An 18,141-nucleotide genomic window follows, 5' to 3' on the forward strand; every position below is an offset into this window, starting at 1 on the left:
TAACACAAGTAAGGTGTCCCTGAAGAAGATGTGCAGGATGACCTGGATCCTAGGATGACTGGACTTAAGGTCTCACTTTCATGGTAAATAACCTCTGCCCAAAGGAAACAGATTGGAGTCTATTTGGACCAAAGGAAATACCAAGGGTTCACACACAGCAGTCTGACTGAAATCCAGCAGAGGGTTCTCAAAAAGCAGAGAGTATAATAGGTGCTATAATTTATGGTAGCACTTATTTAAGTAATTAACTCTTATCTGAGTTTGCTAACTTCCTGAAATTATTCTCTTGTTCTGGGAGAAGTCTTACATCCTATGATATAATTTGACTCTCCGTGGTCTTTCTTTGCAGAATCAAAAAAAAAAAAAAAAGGAAAAAAAAAAAGTCTTTATTCATCTTGTAATCTACCTGAGTAAGTTTCCTGTTGAACTCAATATGCTTGTTTTTAAACTTAGAGATTTTTCTCATAATTTCCAGTGAGATGTAAGTGCCACAGTGCCTAAATTTAATTTGGAATGGACAGTTTGCTATCCTTTTTTTAAGCCTCTAGAACTATGCCCCAGCAAGCCTATATATTAGATAGAAAGTGTCCAAGAGAGAAAGGGGATAAACTGTATTTGTTTTAGTAAACAGTAACATGCTCAGGCACAAAAGTAGAAATAAGAATTAAAGAAGTATATTCATTACAATAATCAGTTCTAATTCTCTTAGCTGTATTAAACCATTGTTCACCTCTAGAAAACACAAATTTCATCTTATTTAATAAGATAATGCTATTTCACAAAGTGGTGAATTTCATGTTTGGTCACAACTGTGATACCACATTGTCACCTCTAACAATTTCTAAAACAACCATTAACTTACAAGACCCTTTCCCATCCCACCGCACCAACATCTTTTTTAAATGAAGTATTATCTTCCCTCTCCTACCTCTCAAAATTTACCATTACTTCTGGCAATGATAAGCAAATACTTAAGGACTAGAGCTGTGTTCAAAAAAAGAAAATTCCTAGGGAAAAACTGATCCAGATGCACAAACAGTGAGGATTATGAAAGCACTTCCAGGGGTTTGCACCAAGTTCTACCTCTCTTCTGTTTGCAGCCCATGTTTTTCTCATTTTGGTACTGTCTTCTAGCAGGCACTTCAGCTTGGGGTTATATGTTTGTACATGTTATTCTGCTTATTTAATTGCATTGCATTAATGTTTAACAATACTTTGAATATACAGAACCAGGCACGGAGAGAGAACTCATGTGTATGTATATTTTAGATAGATATGTTTTATTTCAAGGTTTCAATTAGCATTATGAGATGGCCACATTATTCCCAAGTGATAAAGCCATGAGGTACAGAAGTGTTCCCAAACAAGGGCTAACACAGCATTGTGAACTCATGTATTAAATGTGTCATCACTTTAGAAAATTTTTAGCCATTCAGGAAAAAAAAATGTATTCTGGTTAAGCAACCCTAGTGAATCCTAGGCTGGACTCAGAAGGACCTGAAGTTAATGAATTTCTGAACAGGTTATAAACCTGAGGAAAAAAAAAAACAACTTTTCTGTAAAGGATGTTTCTTACCTGTGTATGAAAAGAAGCTGGGTTTAACTTTCATTTCTGAGGTGAACTTTGCATTGTGGCAGTTGTAGATGAAATATTTTCAGAACAAATGAACAGAGATGGATGTAGTCAGAGAGGATGAACAGGAAACCTGTGGTTAAAAATCCTATTACACCCCACTTAAAAAAAACTTTGAGACTTGAAACACTTGGTATTTCAGCCTGCTGTAGTCCTGTATGAAGAACAGAAGTTATGCAGGCTAAAACACACATCTAGTGCAGGTTACTGCATACTGTGAAAAGCCTCTGTCCCAACTATTTGCCAGTGCAAGATTGTTCCCATCAGCTGGTGTCTTTTATCTAATCTGTCCAATCTACCCGTATGGTCTCTGCCCTTAATTTTCAGCACAAAGCTTTTCAAACACTGGTGCCTCAACCTTTTCTTTCTCCACTTTTGCAGTTTCAATTAGTTTCAAAATATGCACATAATCTCACACTGAATAAACTCTTTCCAAAGAGTCTGTGCTAATCTTAACGTGATGTCATCCAAACTCCACTGCATTTGTGAAACATGTTTTAATATTCCAAATCTTTTGATCTTGTCTCATAAATCAATCCCTTCATCTCTTTAATTATTTTAATTGCTCTTTTTAAAATTCCCTTCAGTGTAATTTTCTAACAGGAAGATTCCCAAAAATATCCCAGGCATGACCTAGTTAAGTAGTATGCACAGAGTAGTCATGCCAAAGAAATGGAAGAGAATTGTGTTCCTTCTTCAGAGATGGGATCCCTTACACAGAGGTTTAAATTCTGTGGGCTTTGTTTTTATGCTTTTCTGTAATCCATATGTAATTTACTGTTTGCTTTCTCCCATATATTGATATTGCAGGTTTCTTCCTCTTGTTGGATGTTTTCCTACAGGTCTACCAAAGTTTCCAAGATGAACATCTTCTTTTTCTTCTTTTCCACCCTTGATTGAATTTGTTCATGTTGTTTTGCCAGCTTTCCCAGTTCCACCTAACCCAATGAGCAGCTGCAAAAGCCATTTATGGATAATAACTGTCCTTCAAGTCAAAGTTTAAGAAAGAAAGAAAGACTTCATACTGTTCTTTGTAATAATTCATTAGCTTTTTCAGCTCTTCAGCCCACTGTGAAACCATAAATTCTCATCATATAAAAAAGGACACAGTAAGACCACTGTTCTTTTTTCCATGGCAAATTTAATTAAAAAGATGATGTTTCAACTTTCTCTAAGTGCCAGTCTGAAATGGTTGGCCTTAAATTGCAAAACTAATGCCAGGAAAAGATTTTGATTACATATTGATGTTCCTTTTTTTTTTTTTTTCTCTTTAAATCCAGGAAAGTTGTTCATGTGTATGTAAGGGCATAATTTAGCAAGGCACTTGGCACTTATGAACAAATACATTTGAAAGTATTTGGGTTGCAGCATCACTATTAGCTTTTTCCAATTATTCCACAATGGAAAGACAATGTAATAGGCTGAACAGAATACAAGGTGTTCCTCCCATTGAAGAGAGTTAAAACAATCCAGTGAGCTCGATTATGGAATGAGGTAACTGAAACCACTGCAGCAGCCACAAGCAAAGGTGAGAGATGTAAGATATTTTAAAGAGCAGGGATTTTACTGGCTGTCTTGTGGCAGTTGCATGTCTGGAATAAAAAAAAAATGTAGAGAGATTGAAGTCGGCAGCAAGGAAGCACTGATTTTGGTTAAATTAAAAAAAAAAAAATAAAGAGAGAGATGGCATTAAGAAAAATCAGAATTCCTGACAGAATGGCAACAAAGATAACACAAGCCACCCAAACAGAACTGTGTAATCCCCTATAACATCCAGGATTGGAGCAAAGTCATTGAATGGGAACCTGCAAAGCTGTATATTTTAGCTAATTAATCATAACCACCCCACCCCCAGCCTCTCATGTACGAGCTAAGTCAAATGCAGATCATCTGAAGAAGGTATAGTTACTACAGACCTGCAGATGTCTGTGCATCTTCTGATTTTTGCACATTATCAGTGAATGTTTCTGTTTTCCTTAGGGTGCCTGTGTGGAACTATAACTGTTCAAAACAAAGATACTGTTAAGTTTGTCCTGAAAAAAAACCCTCATTGAAAGTTATGGAAATAATCACGGTAGCACATTAGATTACACACTAACAATTACTTGTAAATCTCTTCATTTATTTGTGGAATCATGTGAAACCATTGATGCCATGGCATTGTGCAAATCCACTCTCATTCATGCAATAAAATTCAATTTGCCAGCTGGCAGAGCTCCTAGTGACTGACACAGCCAAACATCTTCCCCTGCTCTCAGCACTGGTGAGGCCACACCTGGAGTGCTGTGTCCAGTTCTGAGCTCCTCAATTCAGGAAGGGCATTCAGGGGCTGGGGCCTGTCCAGGGGAGGACAGTGGAGCTGGGGAAGGCTCTGGAGCCTGACGAGGAGCAGCTGATGGAGCCGGGGTTGTTTGGCCGGGAGGAGACAGGGGTGACCTTGTGCTCTCTACAGTTCCCTGGAAGGAGGCTGTAGACAGATGGGGCCGGTCTCTTCTGCGACAGGATGAGAGGACACAGTCTTAAGCTGCACCTGGGGAGATTGAGGTGGGACATGAGGAGGAACTTCTTCAAAGAAAGCTTAATGGAATGGGCTGCCCAGAGGGGCGGTGGAGTTACCGGCCCTTGGTGTTTTTTGGATGTGGCCCTCAGTGCCATGGTCTAGTTGACACGGTGGTGGCCGGTCACAGGTTAGATTCGATGATCTCAGAGGCCTTTAGCAACCTAATTGATTCTATGATGTTGTGATTCTGTGACCAGTCCTGTACCGAACTACCCCAGGATACTCTTTTTCTGGGCTCGTAATTGCCTGTGATTAACGTAATTTGTGGCTTCAGTACGCTGTTTTACAGTTACTCGTTATGAATAAAAGACTTTAAACAAAAGGCTTTAAAGACTCCCTGGTGCGGCCCCTCTGCCGGAGGGACAGCGGGCCCGCTCCGTGCCCACGGCGGGCAGCAGGTGACACACGGCAGCGCCGCCGCTGCTGCCGCTGGCACCGCTCCGTGGCCTCAGCGCACCATTCGGGGATTTCGGGGGCCGGCGGGGCCGAGGCCAGCCCGAGGGCCCCGCAGCGCTCCCCGAAGGCCCCGCAGCGCTCCCCGGACACGCCGAGCGGGGTCGCAGGGCCCGCCGCCGCCCCCGGCCCGCCCCGGACGCGCCGAGCGGGGTCTCAGGGCCCGCCGCCGCCCCCGGCCCGCCCCGGCCCCGCCCCGCCGCGCTCCCCCCGCGCCGCCGCAGCCCCGCGCATATAGGGCCGCTCCGCCGCTCGGGCCGCGCCGCCGCCGCCGCTCCAGGCATGGCACAGGGCTCTACCTCACTATGGCAGCAGCAGCGCGGCACAGCACCCTGGACTTCCTGCTCGGCGCCACAGGTAACCGGCCTAGAAGACGGCGGGGGGCGCGCACCTTCCCCCCAGCCCGTGTCGGTGTCTCACCGGGGCTGCCGAGGATGAGGCCCGCGCGGGTGCCGCCTCCCCCGCCGGCTCTTTCCCCACGTTCCCGCCGGGCCGTGTTTGTCCCCGGTACCCGCTTCTGTCCCTGGGCAGGCGGGCGGCCCGCTGCGGCCTCCCGCCCAGAGCCCGCCGCGGCTGGGGCTGCCCCGCCCGGGGGGAGCCGGCCGGGCTGGGCCGGGTCGGACACGCGGCTTCCCCCGGCCCGGGCATCGCGGCGGCTCCGAGCGGCCCCAGGGAGCGCTTTCCCCGCTGGGGCGGGAGGTGCCGGACCGTAGGGCCGGGGGAGAAGGGAGGAAGAGCCTGGCTGCTGCCGAGCGGCCGGGCCCGGGCACCCCGCCGGCTGCGCCGCGCTCGAAGCGGGTGCGACGAACCGGGGCGGGCGGCGAGCGAGGCGGGAGTGCGGCGGTGTCACTGCGGGGCTGCTCGAACCGGGACCGCAGCCGGAGCGCCGGGCTGTGGCGGGGCCTGACCCCGCGGGTGTCTGCAGGGGACAGCCGGGAGCTGCGGCGACAGCCACATTTCCCGGCGGCCGAGCTGGGTGGGAAGGTTTGGTGGGGGAAGGGGGGAGCCGCCGTGGGCGCCAAAGCGCCTCGCTGAGTGCCGCGCCAGGCCGCGGGCTCGCTGTGGCCTTCCCGCTGCCGGCACCCGCCCCGGGGCCCGCCTGGCCTCCTGTGTCGAGCCCCCTTCTCCTTCCTGGTCTGGTCTGAAGGCAGTTCTCTGCATCTGCAGACAAAATGTGTTAAAAGCTTGGTTTGAGAAGGAGGTTCCTGACCACAGGGGCTTTCCTGCGAGCTGTACCCTTTGTGGCATTGCTGCATGTGCGCTTCAGAGAGCTGGGGGCAGGGAGGGGAAGGTGTTACTGCGGTTGTTCGCGAAGAGTGTGCTTTAGGCTTGTGTACTCTGGTTTTCACAGCGAAAGTCTTTCCATTTCCCTTTTACACTGAGTTTTTTTCAGGCCAGGTTTGCCACTCTAATGGTGACCTGAAGGCAAGCGAAATAGTCCTGCTGTTTTCTTTGCACCTTGTGCTTGACTAATCTAGAATGAGCAGAATTGGTAAGCTAGACTAGTGTTCATAAAAACCAACCAGCCCCCACAGTGACCTCTTTGCTTCTGTAGTTCCCTGAACTCTCATGCGTTCGAGAGTTACAACAATGACTGGCTTCTGCAGAAGGGTCAAAATTGCCAGGAATAAAGTAGGCATCTTGACAATATGCCATAGCTGTGTTAGCTCCTGTATGGTATAAAAAACAATACTTTTATAATTAGAGAATGTGGTAAGGATCTTAACTATTACTTTGATTTTAGGTAAGCTTTTCCCTTTGCCTTTACTTTTGAGAACAATGTCTGCATCTTTCTCTGACCAAGATGGATGTACCTAATCAGGGATGGGTTGATGGACCCGCTGTAGAAGTGTCACTGTGTAGGACAAAGGAAGGAAGAAGCATTTTTCCCTTCTTATGTTTGTCTCAGCAGAGCAGACATCTTCAGTGAGACATAAAGAACTTTTTCAGCTGTGACAGCTCAGTAGTTGATTTGTACTTTTTATGTGGACTTTTCCCTCTCATCTACTATTTATGGTCCAAAGAGTCATCTAAATAGAAAAAATTGGTGAGTGTGCATGTGTAGTTTGTGTTACAGGAATTAAACCTGTTAGCTTAACCATAGATTGTCAGCTAAGGTGAGCAGTTAGACTTCTGAGTGGTCTGGAGTGCCATGAAATGGCATTTAGTAAAATTAAATGTCTTTTGGATCCTCCGATCTTGTGAGGATAGCATGTTGTTTCTAGGTCTCAGCTAAAGCTATTGCATCCTTCATCCTGGAGAAGGCAGAATCTGTAAACTTAGTAAATGCACACTCCTTGTTCCTCAAAATATTAAATGTGTCTTTGTTTTTGACAAATGTGTATTTTTTTAATTAATCTAACAAAAGTTGCCAACTTATCACAGCTGGGTTAAAAGGGACCTTTAGGGTTCTCTTCTTCCAACCTCCCTGCCATGGGCAGCTACACCTTGGGCTAGGTCAAGTTGCACTGAACTCCATCCAGCCTGGCCTTGAACACTTTTAGGGATGTGGTAGCCACAGCTCCTCTGGGCAGTCTCTCTCAATGTTTCATCACCCTCACATTAAAGAGTTTTTTTGCTAACATCTAACCAAACCCTGCTTTCTTTCAATTTTAAGCTGTTCCCCCTTGTTACTCCAGGCTCTTTTGAAACAGTCTCTCTCCGGCTTTCTTTTAAGTTCACTTCAGGTACTGGAAAGCTGTGATTAGGTCACTTTAAAGCCTTCTCTTTTCCCAGCTGAACAGTCCTAATTCTCTCAGCCTTTCCTTGTAGAAGAGATTCTCCATCTCTCTCATCATCTTGGCGGCCTCCTCTGGACCTGCTCTAACAGGTCCATGTCCCTCCTGTGCTGGGACCCCAGAGCTGGAGGTAGCACTGCAGTGGGGCTCACCAGAGCAGAGGGATAGAATCCCCTTCCTTACCCTTCTACCCTCTGTACTTTGGATGCAGCCCAGTTTTCCTGATGCTGAGTCATGTCCAGCCTCTCACCCACCAGCACCCCCAAGGCCTTCTAGGCAGGCTACTCTTGACCTGTTCATCCCCAGACTTTGTTGATACAAGGAGTTTCCCAGACCTGGGTGCAGCCCCTTGCACTTGTTAAACCTTATGAGCCACTTTTCAAGCTTATCCAGATCCCCTTGGATGGCATCCCATCCTTCAGGTGTGGCAACCACATCACTCAGCTTGGTGCCATCTGCAACTGATCCCTTTGTCTGTGTCGTTAATGAAGATATTAAATAACTGGTCCCAGTATGGACCCCTGAGGGGCACCTCTTGTTACTGATGTCCACGGGAACTCTGAGCCACTGACCATGACCATCCAGCCACTTTCTTGTGCACTAAACAGTTCACCCCCTGAGTCCAGTTCTTGCCAGTTTAGAAAGATTGATGTTGTGAGGGATTGTGTTAAAGGCTTTACAGAAGTCCAGATTAATGGCATCTGTATTTTGTAGGACGATTGTACAGTAGTTTGTTTTATTGCAATGCATCTTGCAGTAACTGTATGTGGTAATGGTGGGGGTTTTTTAAGAGTATGCTTGGTCTGAGTCATTATACATGAGTGAAATAATCACTTTTAACACAGCAGCTATCCAAAGACAGCGTTGTAGTTGTCTACCATCAAGACTGAAGATGATTATAAAGGCTGAGATGTTAATAGTTCTTGGGGATGTAAGACTTGTCCTTATTGAGATTCTCTGTGAGTAAGGTACGGAGGCTGTCTTTGTTGCTGGCCAGGAAAAGATCCACAGGACAGAGCTCTGGATGAGGCGGATGGGATTTTGTCATGTGTTAATACTTGTGCAGCTATTGACAACTGCTTGTGCAGCCGAGTAGTGTGGGTTCTGGTGGGTTGTTCTTGCTGGCTGACTTGCTTGGCATGTTGCAAAACCTTTCAATAGCAGCCCGGTTTCTTCAGGCAGTCCAGTTGCCTTGGAGTATTGTGCTGTGGAGCTTGTCATGTACATTTTTCAGGACTCAGATGTACTCAGCAAGGATTTTGAAAATGATAACTCTTATGTAGCTGTTTCTTAGTGTTACAGTCAACTGTTCCATAAGGTTGTTGGAGATGCCTGCAATGTCAATGAAAACATGGGGCTGGGGAGTTAGAGGTAACAGGTCCTCTTGTATTGGTCTGAGATGGGGGAACACAGTACTGCCTTGGGAATGGGATTGCACGAGATGATTAAAGCTATGTACTTCTGCCAAAAGCTGCTAATTTATTCAAACTTCTCAATAAATTTTTTCATGTACTACAAAAATCTGTATACTAGTAAAAAAAAAAGGACCATTTTGCCTGTCCTTAAATCTATTTCCTCTAATTAGGTGCTCATTAGTTTTTTAAGAATAATAATAGTCAGTTAAATATAAGCAGGAGTGAAACTTAGATAGCTGGATAGCATAGCCTGACTTTCAGCAATGGTCTTCTCAAGAGCTGATTAAATTAGCAACTCTAGAGCTCAGCCCTTTCAACAGAAATATTTTGCTTATCTGTGACTCTGGAGATAAACAGACAACTTTAGCAGGCAAACAACTTAGTGTTCCCTATCCTAAAATACAGAAAGACTACTTTAACATTTACAAAAATGGACACTGTTTGCTGGCCTTCTTTAACTGGGGCATTGAAAGCTTTAGTTGTCTTTTTGTTAGTCAGAAGAGCTGAATCTGAGACTCCTCAAGTAACTTTGAGGACTTTATTATGAAAGTATGTAGATATTTATGCCTTATGCCTGTACAGTTGATTTTAGGTTTTACTGTATGTTGTAAATCTTTTTGCCTGTGGGAGTTTTTCCATGCATGCATTAGTGGGTCAACTAAACTTAGTCTTTTTGGTTGTTGAGTATTGAAGTGATTAATGTTCTTCAGGTTTCTCGAAGGGTGAGAAGAGTGATAATATGGAGACCCTTGTGAGATTTGGGTTCTTTGCTTCAGAAAGTTGCTTTGAAAGGCAAATTAGTTGGAAATCAGTTTGAATTTCTCCATGTTTGCTGTTTGAGATTATTGCTGGGGGGATTATAAATAGTTCATGGTACAGTGGCACTAACAGTTGTGCCCATAATACTCAGGGCCAGGGCACTGGTGAGTGAGCTGGTGGAGGAGAGCAATGATTACCTGAGCTGGCACAGTTACTAAAACAAATGCTTAGGAAGCTCTCAGATGAATTACACACTCCAGGACTGCTGAGGTTGGAATGAATGCAGTTAGGACAATACTTAAATTTGTAAGAAAAATGTTAAGTGAACATATGTGTGCAGATGATCTGGTTTTCCTCAAATTAATGTTTTCAAGGCAATAGAAGGGAATGACCTTTTGTGGGCTGAGCATCCTCTGTCAGTAGCTTTCTTCCTGTCTGTAGGGTTGGTTCCACTGCTCAATTCTGATGCTTCAGGGAGGAAAATCTTAACTATCAGATGTTCTGAGTTACTCCTAAATATTCTTTCAGTATTGAAATTTTTACTTAGGCTATAAAATTGTTAAATATTTGAACTGAATGCGGTTAAAATAATTTAATTCTTGTTTTTGTTTGGATTGGAAGTCTTAATGTTCTTCATGGAGCAGTACTAAAGTTCAATGTGCTTTTTTTTGGCTGTGCTGATCTAAACTTTTGAAGGGGGAAAAGACTTGACAAGCTTTTTTGTTGTGTTTCCTTACTTTAAGAACTTATTAAGAAAATGGCTTTATGAAAGGATAATCTCCCAGGAAGAGGAGTGTTTGAGAGAGCTAAATGTTGGGAGTGGGGTGGGGTGCTGTATTGGCTCTTTCCTGCTGCCATTTCTGAAATCTCTACCCTAATTTCTACCTGGAAAAATGCTGCATGAATTCTGTCTCATGTGTTTTGAACTATGTCTTGCTATTATGAAGACAGTTTGGAACTGGTGCTGGTTTGGTTTATTTAGCAGATAATCAGCAGCTCTAGATGTTGAGTCATTGTTCATCCCATAGTAAGTGTGGAAATAGTAGAGAATGCAGGAGATGGCTGGCTTTGAAAACTTGATATTTTTCTTGAAAGCTTGTGGTTTCTTTCTCAAGCAAGTCAATCTTGTGTAGGAAGGAGCAAGAAGGTATCAAGTTCAGTATTAGCTGAAGCCTAAGATTATGGATAAAACGAATCAATAAAAGATTTGCACTTACCTATGTAGAGAATTACTTTTAATTTGATGTTCTCTGGTGGGTACTTTTGTTGCCTGATGTACTAGGGCTTTGTTTGTTCCTGTGAGACAGCTTTTGCTTTTGTGGTTGGAGCTGGCTGCAGTTAGCTGTAAAAACACATTTAAGTATATTTGAGCTTCTTGAGGGAATGGTATCTCTGATCCTTGTAGCTAAATTTGACTGGTTCTGTCAAGCACTGGATTGTCTGAACTGCTGAAACATCTGATTGCAATGATAACATGCAGATGATAAGCTTATCTCCTTGCCTTATTGATTTATGGCATGTGAACAAAATTTGCTGATTCCTTAGCTATGATCTGTATGTGAAGACCATGTAAATAAGAATTAAACAAGACTCAAATGCCTTTGGAGCTTGCCACTGTGTTGCCAGCCTTGGCTAAAGGTGTGTTTGCAACTGCCGTTGAGGAATGGGTCTGTTTGGGTTGTGTTTCCTTAGCAGCCTCCATGAGCAGTGTGGGCTCAGCCTGTGCCTTTGTCTGGGCTGTTGTGAGCTGAGCCCTGCAGGTCTCCCCGGTCTAGTTCTGGCAGGCCTGGACCGAGAACTGGCCTGCTGAGTGTCAGAGAACAAGTGGGGCTTGTCAGGAGGTGTTAATACAGGTATTAATAGCTTTCCATTTTTAGCAGTAAGGCCTGTTTTGAACTCATTCCTTGCTTTTGTTGGTTTCTAGTTTTGAAGATTAAAATGTTTTATGATTGGAACTCTGAAAATATAATTATCTGATTCTCCAGTATGATGTCTAGTTCTCGATGGCTGCTTGCTCAGACATGAAGGAACTGTCACCTGCAAAGGTGGAGGCTAACAGTCTGGGAGATGGTTTTTGTGAGGCTCTGGTTTAAAGCTATAGAGCAGATTCTTGCAGGAAATAAAGACTGTTTTTGACACATCAGTGTTTGCTATTTCAGATACTTTTCTGTGACTATGCCTCTTAATTACCAAAATCCTTGAAAGGAGTGGACAGTATATAGGACAAGTACTATGCTTAATATTTTTCTAGGAGATGGTCAGGTGACTTGAAAGATGCCATTTTAGTGACCAGAAGAGCTGATATTATTTGGACTTGCTGAAGAAGTTCTGTTACACCAAATGTGTTTTCTTCTCTACAGCTTTTTTGTGTGGAAGGGCTGCAGGTATTTCAACAGATGCCAAGGTTTAAAATGTGAACTGTCTTAGTGTGCCAGTTGGTGGACTTCAGTTGTGTGTTACTGGGAGACAAATGAAGTTTAAGGCATTGAAACTACATTTGTTGGTACTAAGGCTCAAGAGGAGGCCTCAAGTGGAGGTTTTGAGTTTTCTTTGGAGTTACCAGAGAATTGCTTTGTGATCTGTTATGCACATTTCCAGAAGATGGGTGTTTAAAAAGTTAACTGTAGTAGGTATCATTACTAACTGCAATTAGGTGCCAGCTATAGGAAAATACTTTTGAAGTATATATTTAATTAAAAATAGAGGAAGAAAAAATTTGTAGCTCTTAGAATGAATAGGGGAGACTCTAATAGTGATTTTCAATCACTATTAGGTTGATGCTTCGAGCATCAGTGATGGTCTTCTAAAATTTTGCCAAAAGCTAACAAGGGAAAACCCCTCTCACAGGTCTCTGTGGTAGATTCTTTTTAATTTTCCTTAATATACTGTGCTGCAGGAACCATTGGTAGTGAGCCTTCAGATACCGATGAATCCACAAGCAGAGGCACCCTGTATTTGTGCAGTAATTTAGATTTTTCATTGCCCTAATACAGCAAATAAAATAGAGGAAGGGTGAAGGAGTAACTTTTTTTTTAGTGTATTTGTTCCATTATGGAAGTGGATGGATCTCATAGACCTGTATTTCTGAAAACTTGAGATCTTCTGTGGAATTCTCCCTTGAAAGTGATTAAGGAGCTAGCACAAAGGTGGTAATAGTGCAGGAGAGGAGAGAGAGTTGGATTCTCCTTTTTGTAGGTGGGTATTGTTACACTTTGAGAGCTCATTCTGATCATGGTTGTTCTACCCACAGTTTGTGAGAGGACACTTGGATGCACAGAGTGACTCCCACTGGTCGTGGTGATCTCATGCAAGTGCCAGACACAGCATAGCTGGATTTGCCTGTATTCAGTATGTAGCTGGAAATCCTTAAAAATAGGAGTGTGGGAGTTGTTCTGTGGAAACCTTTGGAAGAAGGAGCATTCTACTCTTAACCTTGTGTAATACATAGTGCAATAGAGGGAGTGCATTAGGAGACTTGATGATCTGTTTTCTCGTGGATGAATGAGTAGTAGGTGACTGTTACCACCTGCTGCCCCCTTAAGCCTCATGCCATACATGATTTGTTGACTTCTCTGTCTAGGTCAACATAATCAGGATGGTCCTCGTGGGTGCAAATGGGTTGAAAGGAGTAATTTTAGTATAATTTTCTGCTTCCTACTGTTTTCTTCTTTTGCAGAGCTGGCAAGGGCAAAACAGAGGATTTTTCCTGTGTGTGTGTGTTCTGATGGGAGACTTTGAAACTTAATGCCCAGAAAGTCTATGTTGCTAAAGCTAGCAGTTCATTTACATCCATTAACATGTGAGGAGAAAGCTACCTGCTTTGTTCTGGGCAGTTATGAAAGCAGGGCTCTTGGAGTATGCTCGGAGGGGGTGCTGTACTGTGGGGTTATTTTGTTGTTGGAGGATAAGGCTCAGTGTAGGTGTTTGTTGGCATTTTGACTTTAGTTGGGCCTGTGATACTGCTGTCAAAACTTCTCTAGACACTCTTGTTTAAAACACCAGTGTGCTCTTCTCACTCATTTTCCATGCAGGCAGATTGTTTTAGCTAGGACAAAAGAAGTACAATTTTTAAATTTTCTAGTTCTAAGAAAATGACAGCTGTGCAGGAGTTGATGACTAAGTGATAGCAAGTTATCTGCAAATTATTATGTACTTACTGTATTACCTATCCTCTCATGTACAGTGGAAAGGGGGACCTAGGAGGAGGAGGCAGCTGTTGACTTTCCATAAACTGTAGTGACTTTTAGCTTTTTTCATTTTTTGTCTTCCGAGTGCTAAAGGAAATCTAGAACATGGAAAATACATGGGTGCCTGAAGCTTCTCCTTGGCTCTGGATTTTTAAAGTTTATGAAAAATTTGCTCACTAAACATTTCCGCTGCACACCTCTTAATTCTGCAGTATTTTCATGGTTAAGATTGAGATATAATAATGGCATTGGAAAAATGCCTTGGATTAATCTGTGAATGAGAGATTCCCTCTACACCTTCTAGCCTGAGGACACAGTTTCCAGTAAGAAGTTGTGGGGAGGGGGCACCAGTTTGACTGTGGCAGGCCCAGTGCCAAGGCAGTTGGGTGTGCAGCTGTAGCAGGTTGAGGGCACCCCCTTCTGCTGCTCTTCTTGAGCTGCCCCTGGACCTCAGCTGCCTAGAAATTAGTCTCTTCTGTCAGTTGTGTTCCCTTCATTGCTTGTATGTGGTGCCCTCCTGTCGGGGGGGTTTCCTCACCCGAGCTTTAGGTGGTTTAAAGTCCTTGGCCCTCTAAAAAGCCCCAAGTCGCGTCCGTGTAAAAAGCAGAGTCCTCAAGGTTTGTTTTCAGGTTTCTCGTGTTGTTTATTATTTGGTATCTCAAAATTTTCTCTGCTCCCAGCTGAGGTCTGGACAGCATCTGGGACACGAGGTGACTGCCCCACAGATGGGATGTCCCCTAACATTTATACAGATAATTATGTACTAGTTATTTACTATTTTGTGCCAATGCCCAGTGCCCACACCAGAAGTGACATTCTACTTCGGTCCAATCCACTCTAACTACTTTGTGCCATCACCGCCCCAAAAAATGGAGGACGAGGAAGAAGAAGTACATAAGGTACCACCCAAATTCCACCATCTTGTCCCCATTTACTTCTATTCTAAAAATTCTAAAACTATTAAATTCTACATCATCTACTGTGCTAAACTACAATTTTCACATCCTGGAAGTTTGTAATTACTTCTGCAATGTTGAAAGCTTTTCCCATGGATTACAATCAAACCCGGTGTCTTTCTGGGCTCTGTGCCAAGGTCTCTGAGCCCCCTCGACCGTCTCCACACGCCCCTGTCCAGGGCTCAAACTCCTTTCCTCGGGTCCCAGGCCATCCAAGGGGATGTCCTGGACTCCAACACCCTCCATCCCTGTCTCTGCGTTTGCTTTTCCTGTAAGATTTTTGAAGGATTGGAGTTGATAGGTAGGTAGAGTGCCTGTGTGCAAGGATATCAGACTTGCAAAGCACGAGGATTTATTACATTGAAACAACCTAAACAGCTCTGAAATTGAAACAATATGCCAGCAAATCAGGTTCCTGTTTACAATTAGCATATTGTGCATCTTGATTCTTAACATGTGCTAACTCTTGAATGTATACTTAATGAACCACTTAATTTGTTTTCTTCACCTTTCTCTACTGAATATTTAGCTACCAAGGAAAAATTAATCAGATGCAGAATCATATATAAGTGCTTTGTGTTCTATTGTTTTGGTTACGCTATATTCTCACGTGTTAGAAGAAGTGATTGATAATTAGGATAAGAAAAGTTTGAAGTTGGAAATGGGTTGAATATTTTCAAATAAAAAATGTGTTCCCATAGCTTACTGAAATTTTTTTAATCATAGAGCATGAAGAAGTCTTAAGCCAGAATATTTTTAGAGATATTCTGGCTCAGTTGCAGATGACTCCAACACTGAGCTCAAGTATCAGGCTGGAACTAGCCAGTGTTGTGCATGAAGCCAGACTTGATGCTTATGGTGACTCTGGACTCTCATGTTTGCACATCACTGTCAAGTACTGACTGCTTTGCTGCTCAGATTCAGAGGAATGTCTGCAACTGCTGTGAGTCTTCAGGTGTGCTGGGTTTCAAAAACATTCTGGCTAAACTGAGCCTTAACTCTCCTGAAAAATACACGTATTTCTGATCCTGTACATAGTGGTTTTTGTTCCTGTTGTCTAAAGTTGAAACTCCGGGCATTTTTCATTCCTTCTGGCAAATAATTATCAAATACCTAAACCAGTATTTTATACTTAGTACCCAGAGTTTGTTTCTTTTGTTCCTGAATAACCCAAAAAAAGTAATGACTAGTTGAATAAACATTTAGATGTAGATTCAAAGGTGTTCCTAATGTTTTAATCACTATTGTCCTATTTGCTTATCAGCGCTTGATAAGAGCATATCTGAGCTTGGAGTGAGGTGGTGACAAGTGGATTTGAGTGAGATCCTGAGATTGCTGAAACTTCCTGATGCCTTCAAGCACCTGCTTATGCCTCAGACATTTTATAAAGGAACCTCCAACATGGGAGAATTAATTAGCCCTCCAAGGCAAATCTTGTGTGGTATAACTCAAAGGCTACCTGTTGAAAGAGCATGTTGTTTTAATTTCCTGAAGTTAATAGCATAAGAGGGAGAGCTTAATCAAGCTGCTGCCTGGGTTCTTAGCAAAGAACTCTGCAGCTGAGTGATGAGCGGTATGTGAGGGGTTGGTATGTTCATGGAGCAGAAAAATATCAGTGATGATTTGTCCAGCAGTATCTGCCAACCTGCACCTAGCAGGATTCCTTAAAGCTATTGAAAACAGGCTAAATGTGGTATGAGTACTTCAGTTCTTTCAGTCTGTTCACCATCTTGCTGCTCTCCTGCAGCAGCTGCAGAAGCAAAGTACTTTGGGAGTTGGTTGGACACCAGTTCAACCTGGTTTCCATGTCATTTTACTCTTGGCCCTGGGAGGGTATGGGATGCATTAGTAAAGAGAGTTCTTTAATGTTTTTGTGGGAGTGACTTAAGAAGTAAAGGATGGAAATGGGCAATTTTTCTGAAAACAATGGAGAAGGTAAAGGAGTTAGGCAAGGAAGCAAATGCTACTGAGGAAGTGGGGACCACGTGTCCGAGGTGACCGAAATTCTTCGTCAGTGTACGGGCATTGGAGCAGCTGCTCTTACCTTTCCCAGAAAGGGCTGGTGCCTGCCAGAAGCTGCAAATTTAAAGTGAGCATTGCAAAGTTCCCTTCCCAGTGCAAGGCTGCAGAGGTTAGAACCAGTTTAAGAATGGTGGCTCATAGTTATGGCCCCATTTATCTATTCTTTTGATGTCTGAAAAACATGTTGGTTTGATTGCTTGCCCACTTATTACTGCTGTAGCCATGGTTACTGGGCAGACAGGCTATGCACTCTGAGCCTTAATTATTGCCTGTGCCATGGTAGAACCTGACACTGGATTAGAAGTCTAAAATCTTACTGGCACAGATGATGCAGATTATTACAGGAAGATAGGGGAAGAAAGAAGTTTCATGGTGGTAGTGGACTGTGGTGTTTCATCAGTGGTGCTCCTGACTAAGAAGGAGAGTTAAATAATTCACTGTGGTCTAAAAGAATTTAGTTTTGTTGGTTTTATTTGCCTTTAGTTTGCAACATGGAGTTAATGAGTGAGATGTAGAAGGTGAAAAATAAATCTCAGAACATGCATTGAGATCAGGTAGTATGAGCAATAAGCAAAGACTTCCAACTTTTATTAAATATCCCTGGCCTACTGGAGAATTGGCTTGCTCTTGACTTTGTTTGAAGAAAAGTAAATACTGTATCAGTTACTTCAGTCTGTCTGGCTGAAACATTCAGGGGTAATTCAAGTCTGGGGTTTATAGATGGACCAACGTAAGTTTCAAGCAATCAGATTTTTAGCTTAGCCTGCTGTGCAGTTGGATAGAGATGATTAATGAAGTTTGATTTATCTGGTATGGTTTTTTTTTTTCCAGTTCTTTGTAGCTTGTACAACTCCTTTTTATCCTGGAAACTATTGCTGATTATATCTGCAGGCTATATTTACTGGTTTCCAGTGCATGTCCATTTTGGGAGTGGGGTAGAACAAAATAAGTACCTTGGGAGTAAGTCTTTAAGAAAGTCACAGTGGGAAAGATTGTGTCTCTGCTGAAGCCTTTGATTGTTAACTGTGCTTCTGTGCTGTGCCTGTCTCCGGTAGAGATACTGAATCCTGGATACACTATTGCCATATTGCGTGACCATAGTGGCTTCCTTCTGTGTTTTGTGGACTAGAAGTGATGCTATTTGCCTTACAGGGACAGCCTGTAGATTAATGTTTTGTTAGGTCTCCCCACTGACACTGGTGTGTTTCTTTCCAGTTTTGTTCCTGTTCTGCAGTTTTAGGAGCATCCTCTACTAATTCACCTTGTCAACTCCAATATAACTGGGCAAAACTTGCAACTTGTTTGTGACACTTACTTAAAGAAACTAAATTGTTCATTAGTTGTGGGTAACAAAACTCCCACAAAACTGTACAGGAAACTTGAGACTTCTGAACTTAGCCCATTCTGACTGAAGAAAT

At 43.3% G+C, this 18,141-nt stretch overlaps 1 protein-coding gene and 1 long non-coding RNA gene across 2 annotated transcripts in view; one reads left to right on the plus strand and one right to left on the minus strand.

Annotated features, from left to right (window-relative positions):
• Window positions 1–2,754: 2,754 nt before the first annotated feature.
• On the minus strand, window positions 2,755–5,406 carry LOC136358109 (uncharacterized). The gene is made up of 3 exons (XR_010743005.1): window positions 5,067–5,406; window positions 3,550–3,634; window positions 2,755–3,225 (listed from the first exon to the last, which is right to left on the minus strand). It is a non-coding gene; the product is annotated as an uncharacterized lncRNA (long non-coding RNA).
• SMS (spermine synthase) overlaps window positions 4,871–18,141 on the plus strand; it is a 43,624-nt gene continuing 30,353 nt past the window's right edge. The window contains exon 1 of the mRNA XM_066313963.1: window positions 4,871–5,003. Coding sequence (XP_066170060.1) covers window positions 4,952–5,003 — 52 coding nt within the window. The 5' untranslated portion in view covers window positions 4,871–4,951. The remainder of the gene's footprint in view (window positions 5,004–18,141) is intronic.

This window comes from Sylvia atricapilla, chromosome 2 (assembly GCF_009819655.1).
Source record: "Sylvia atricapilla isolate bSylAtr1 chromosome 2, bSylAtr1.pri, whole genome shotgun sequence".
In the NCBI taxonomy this organism is placed as follows: domain Eukaryota; kingdom Metazoa; phylum Chordata; class Aves; order Passeriformes; family Sylviidae; genus Sylvia; species Sylvia atricapilla.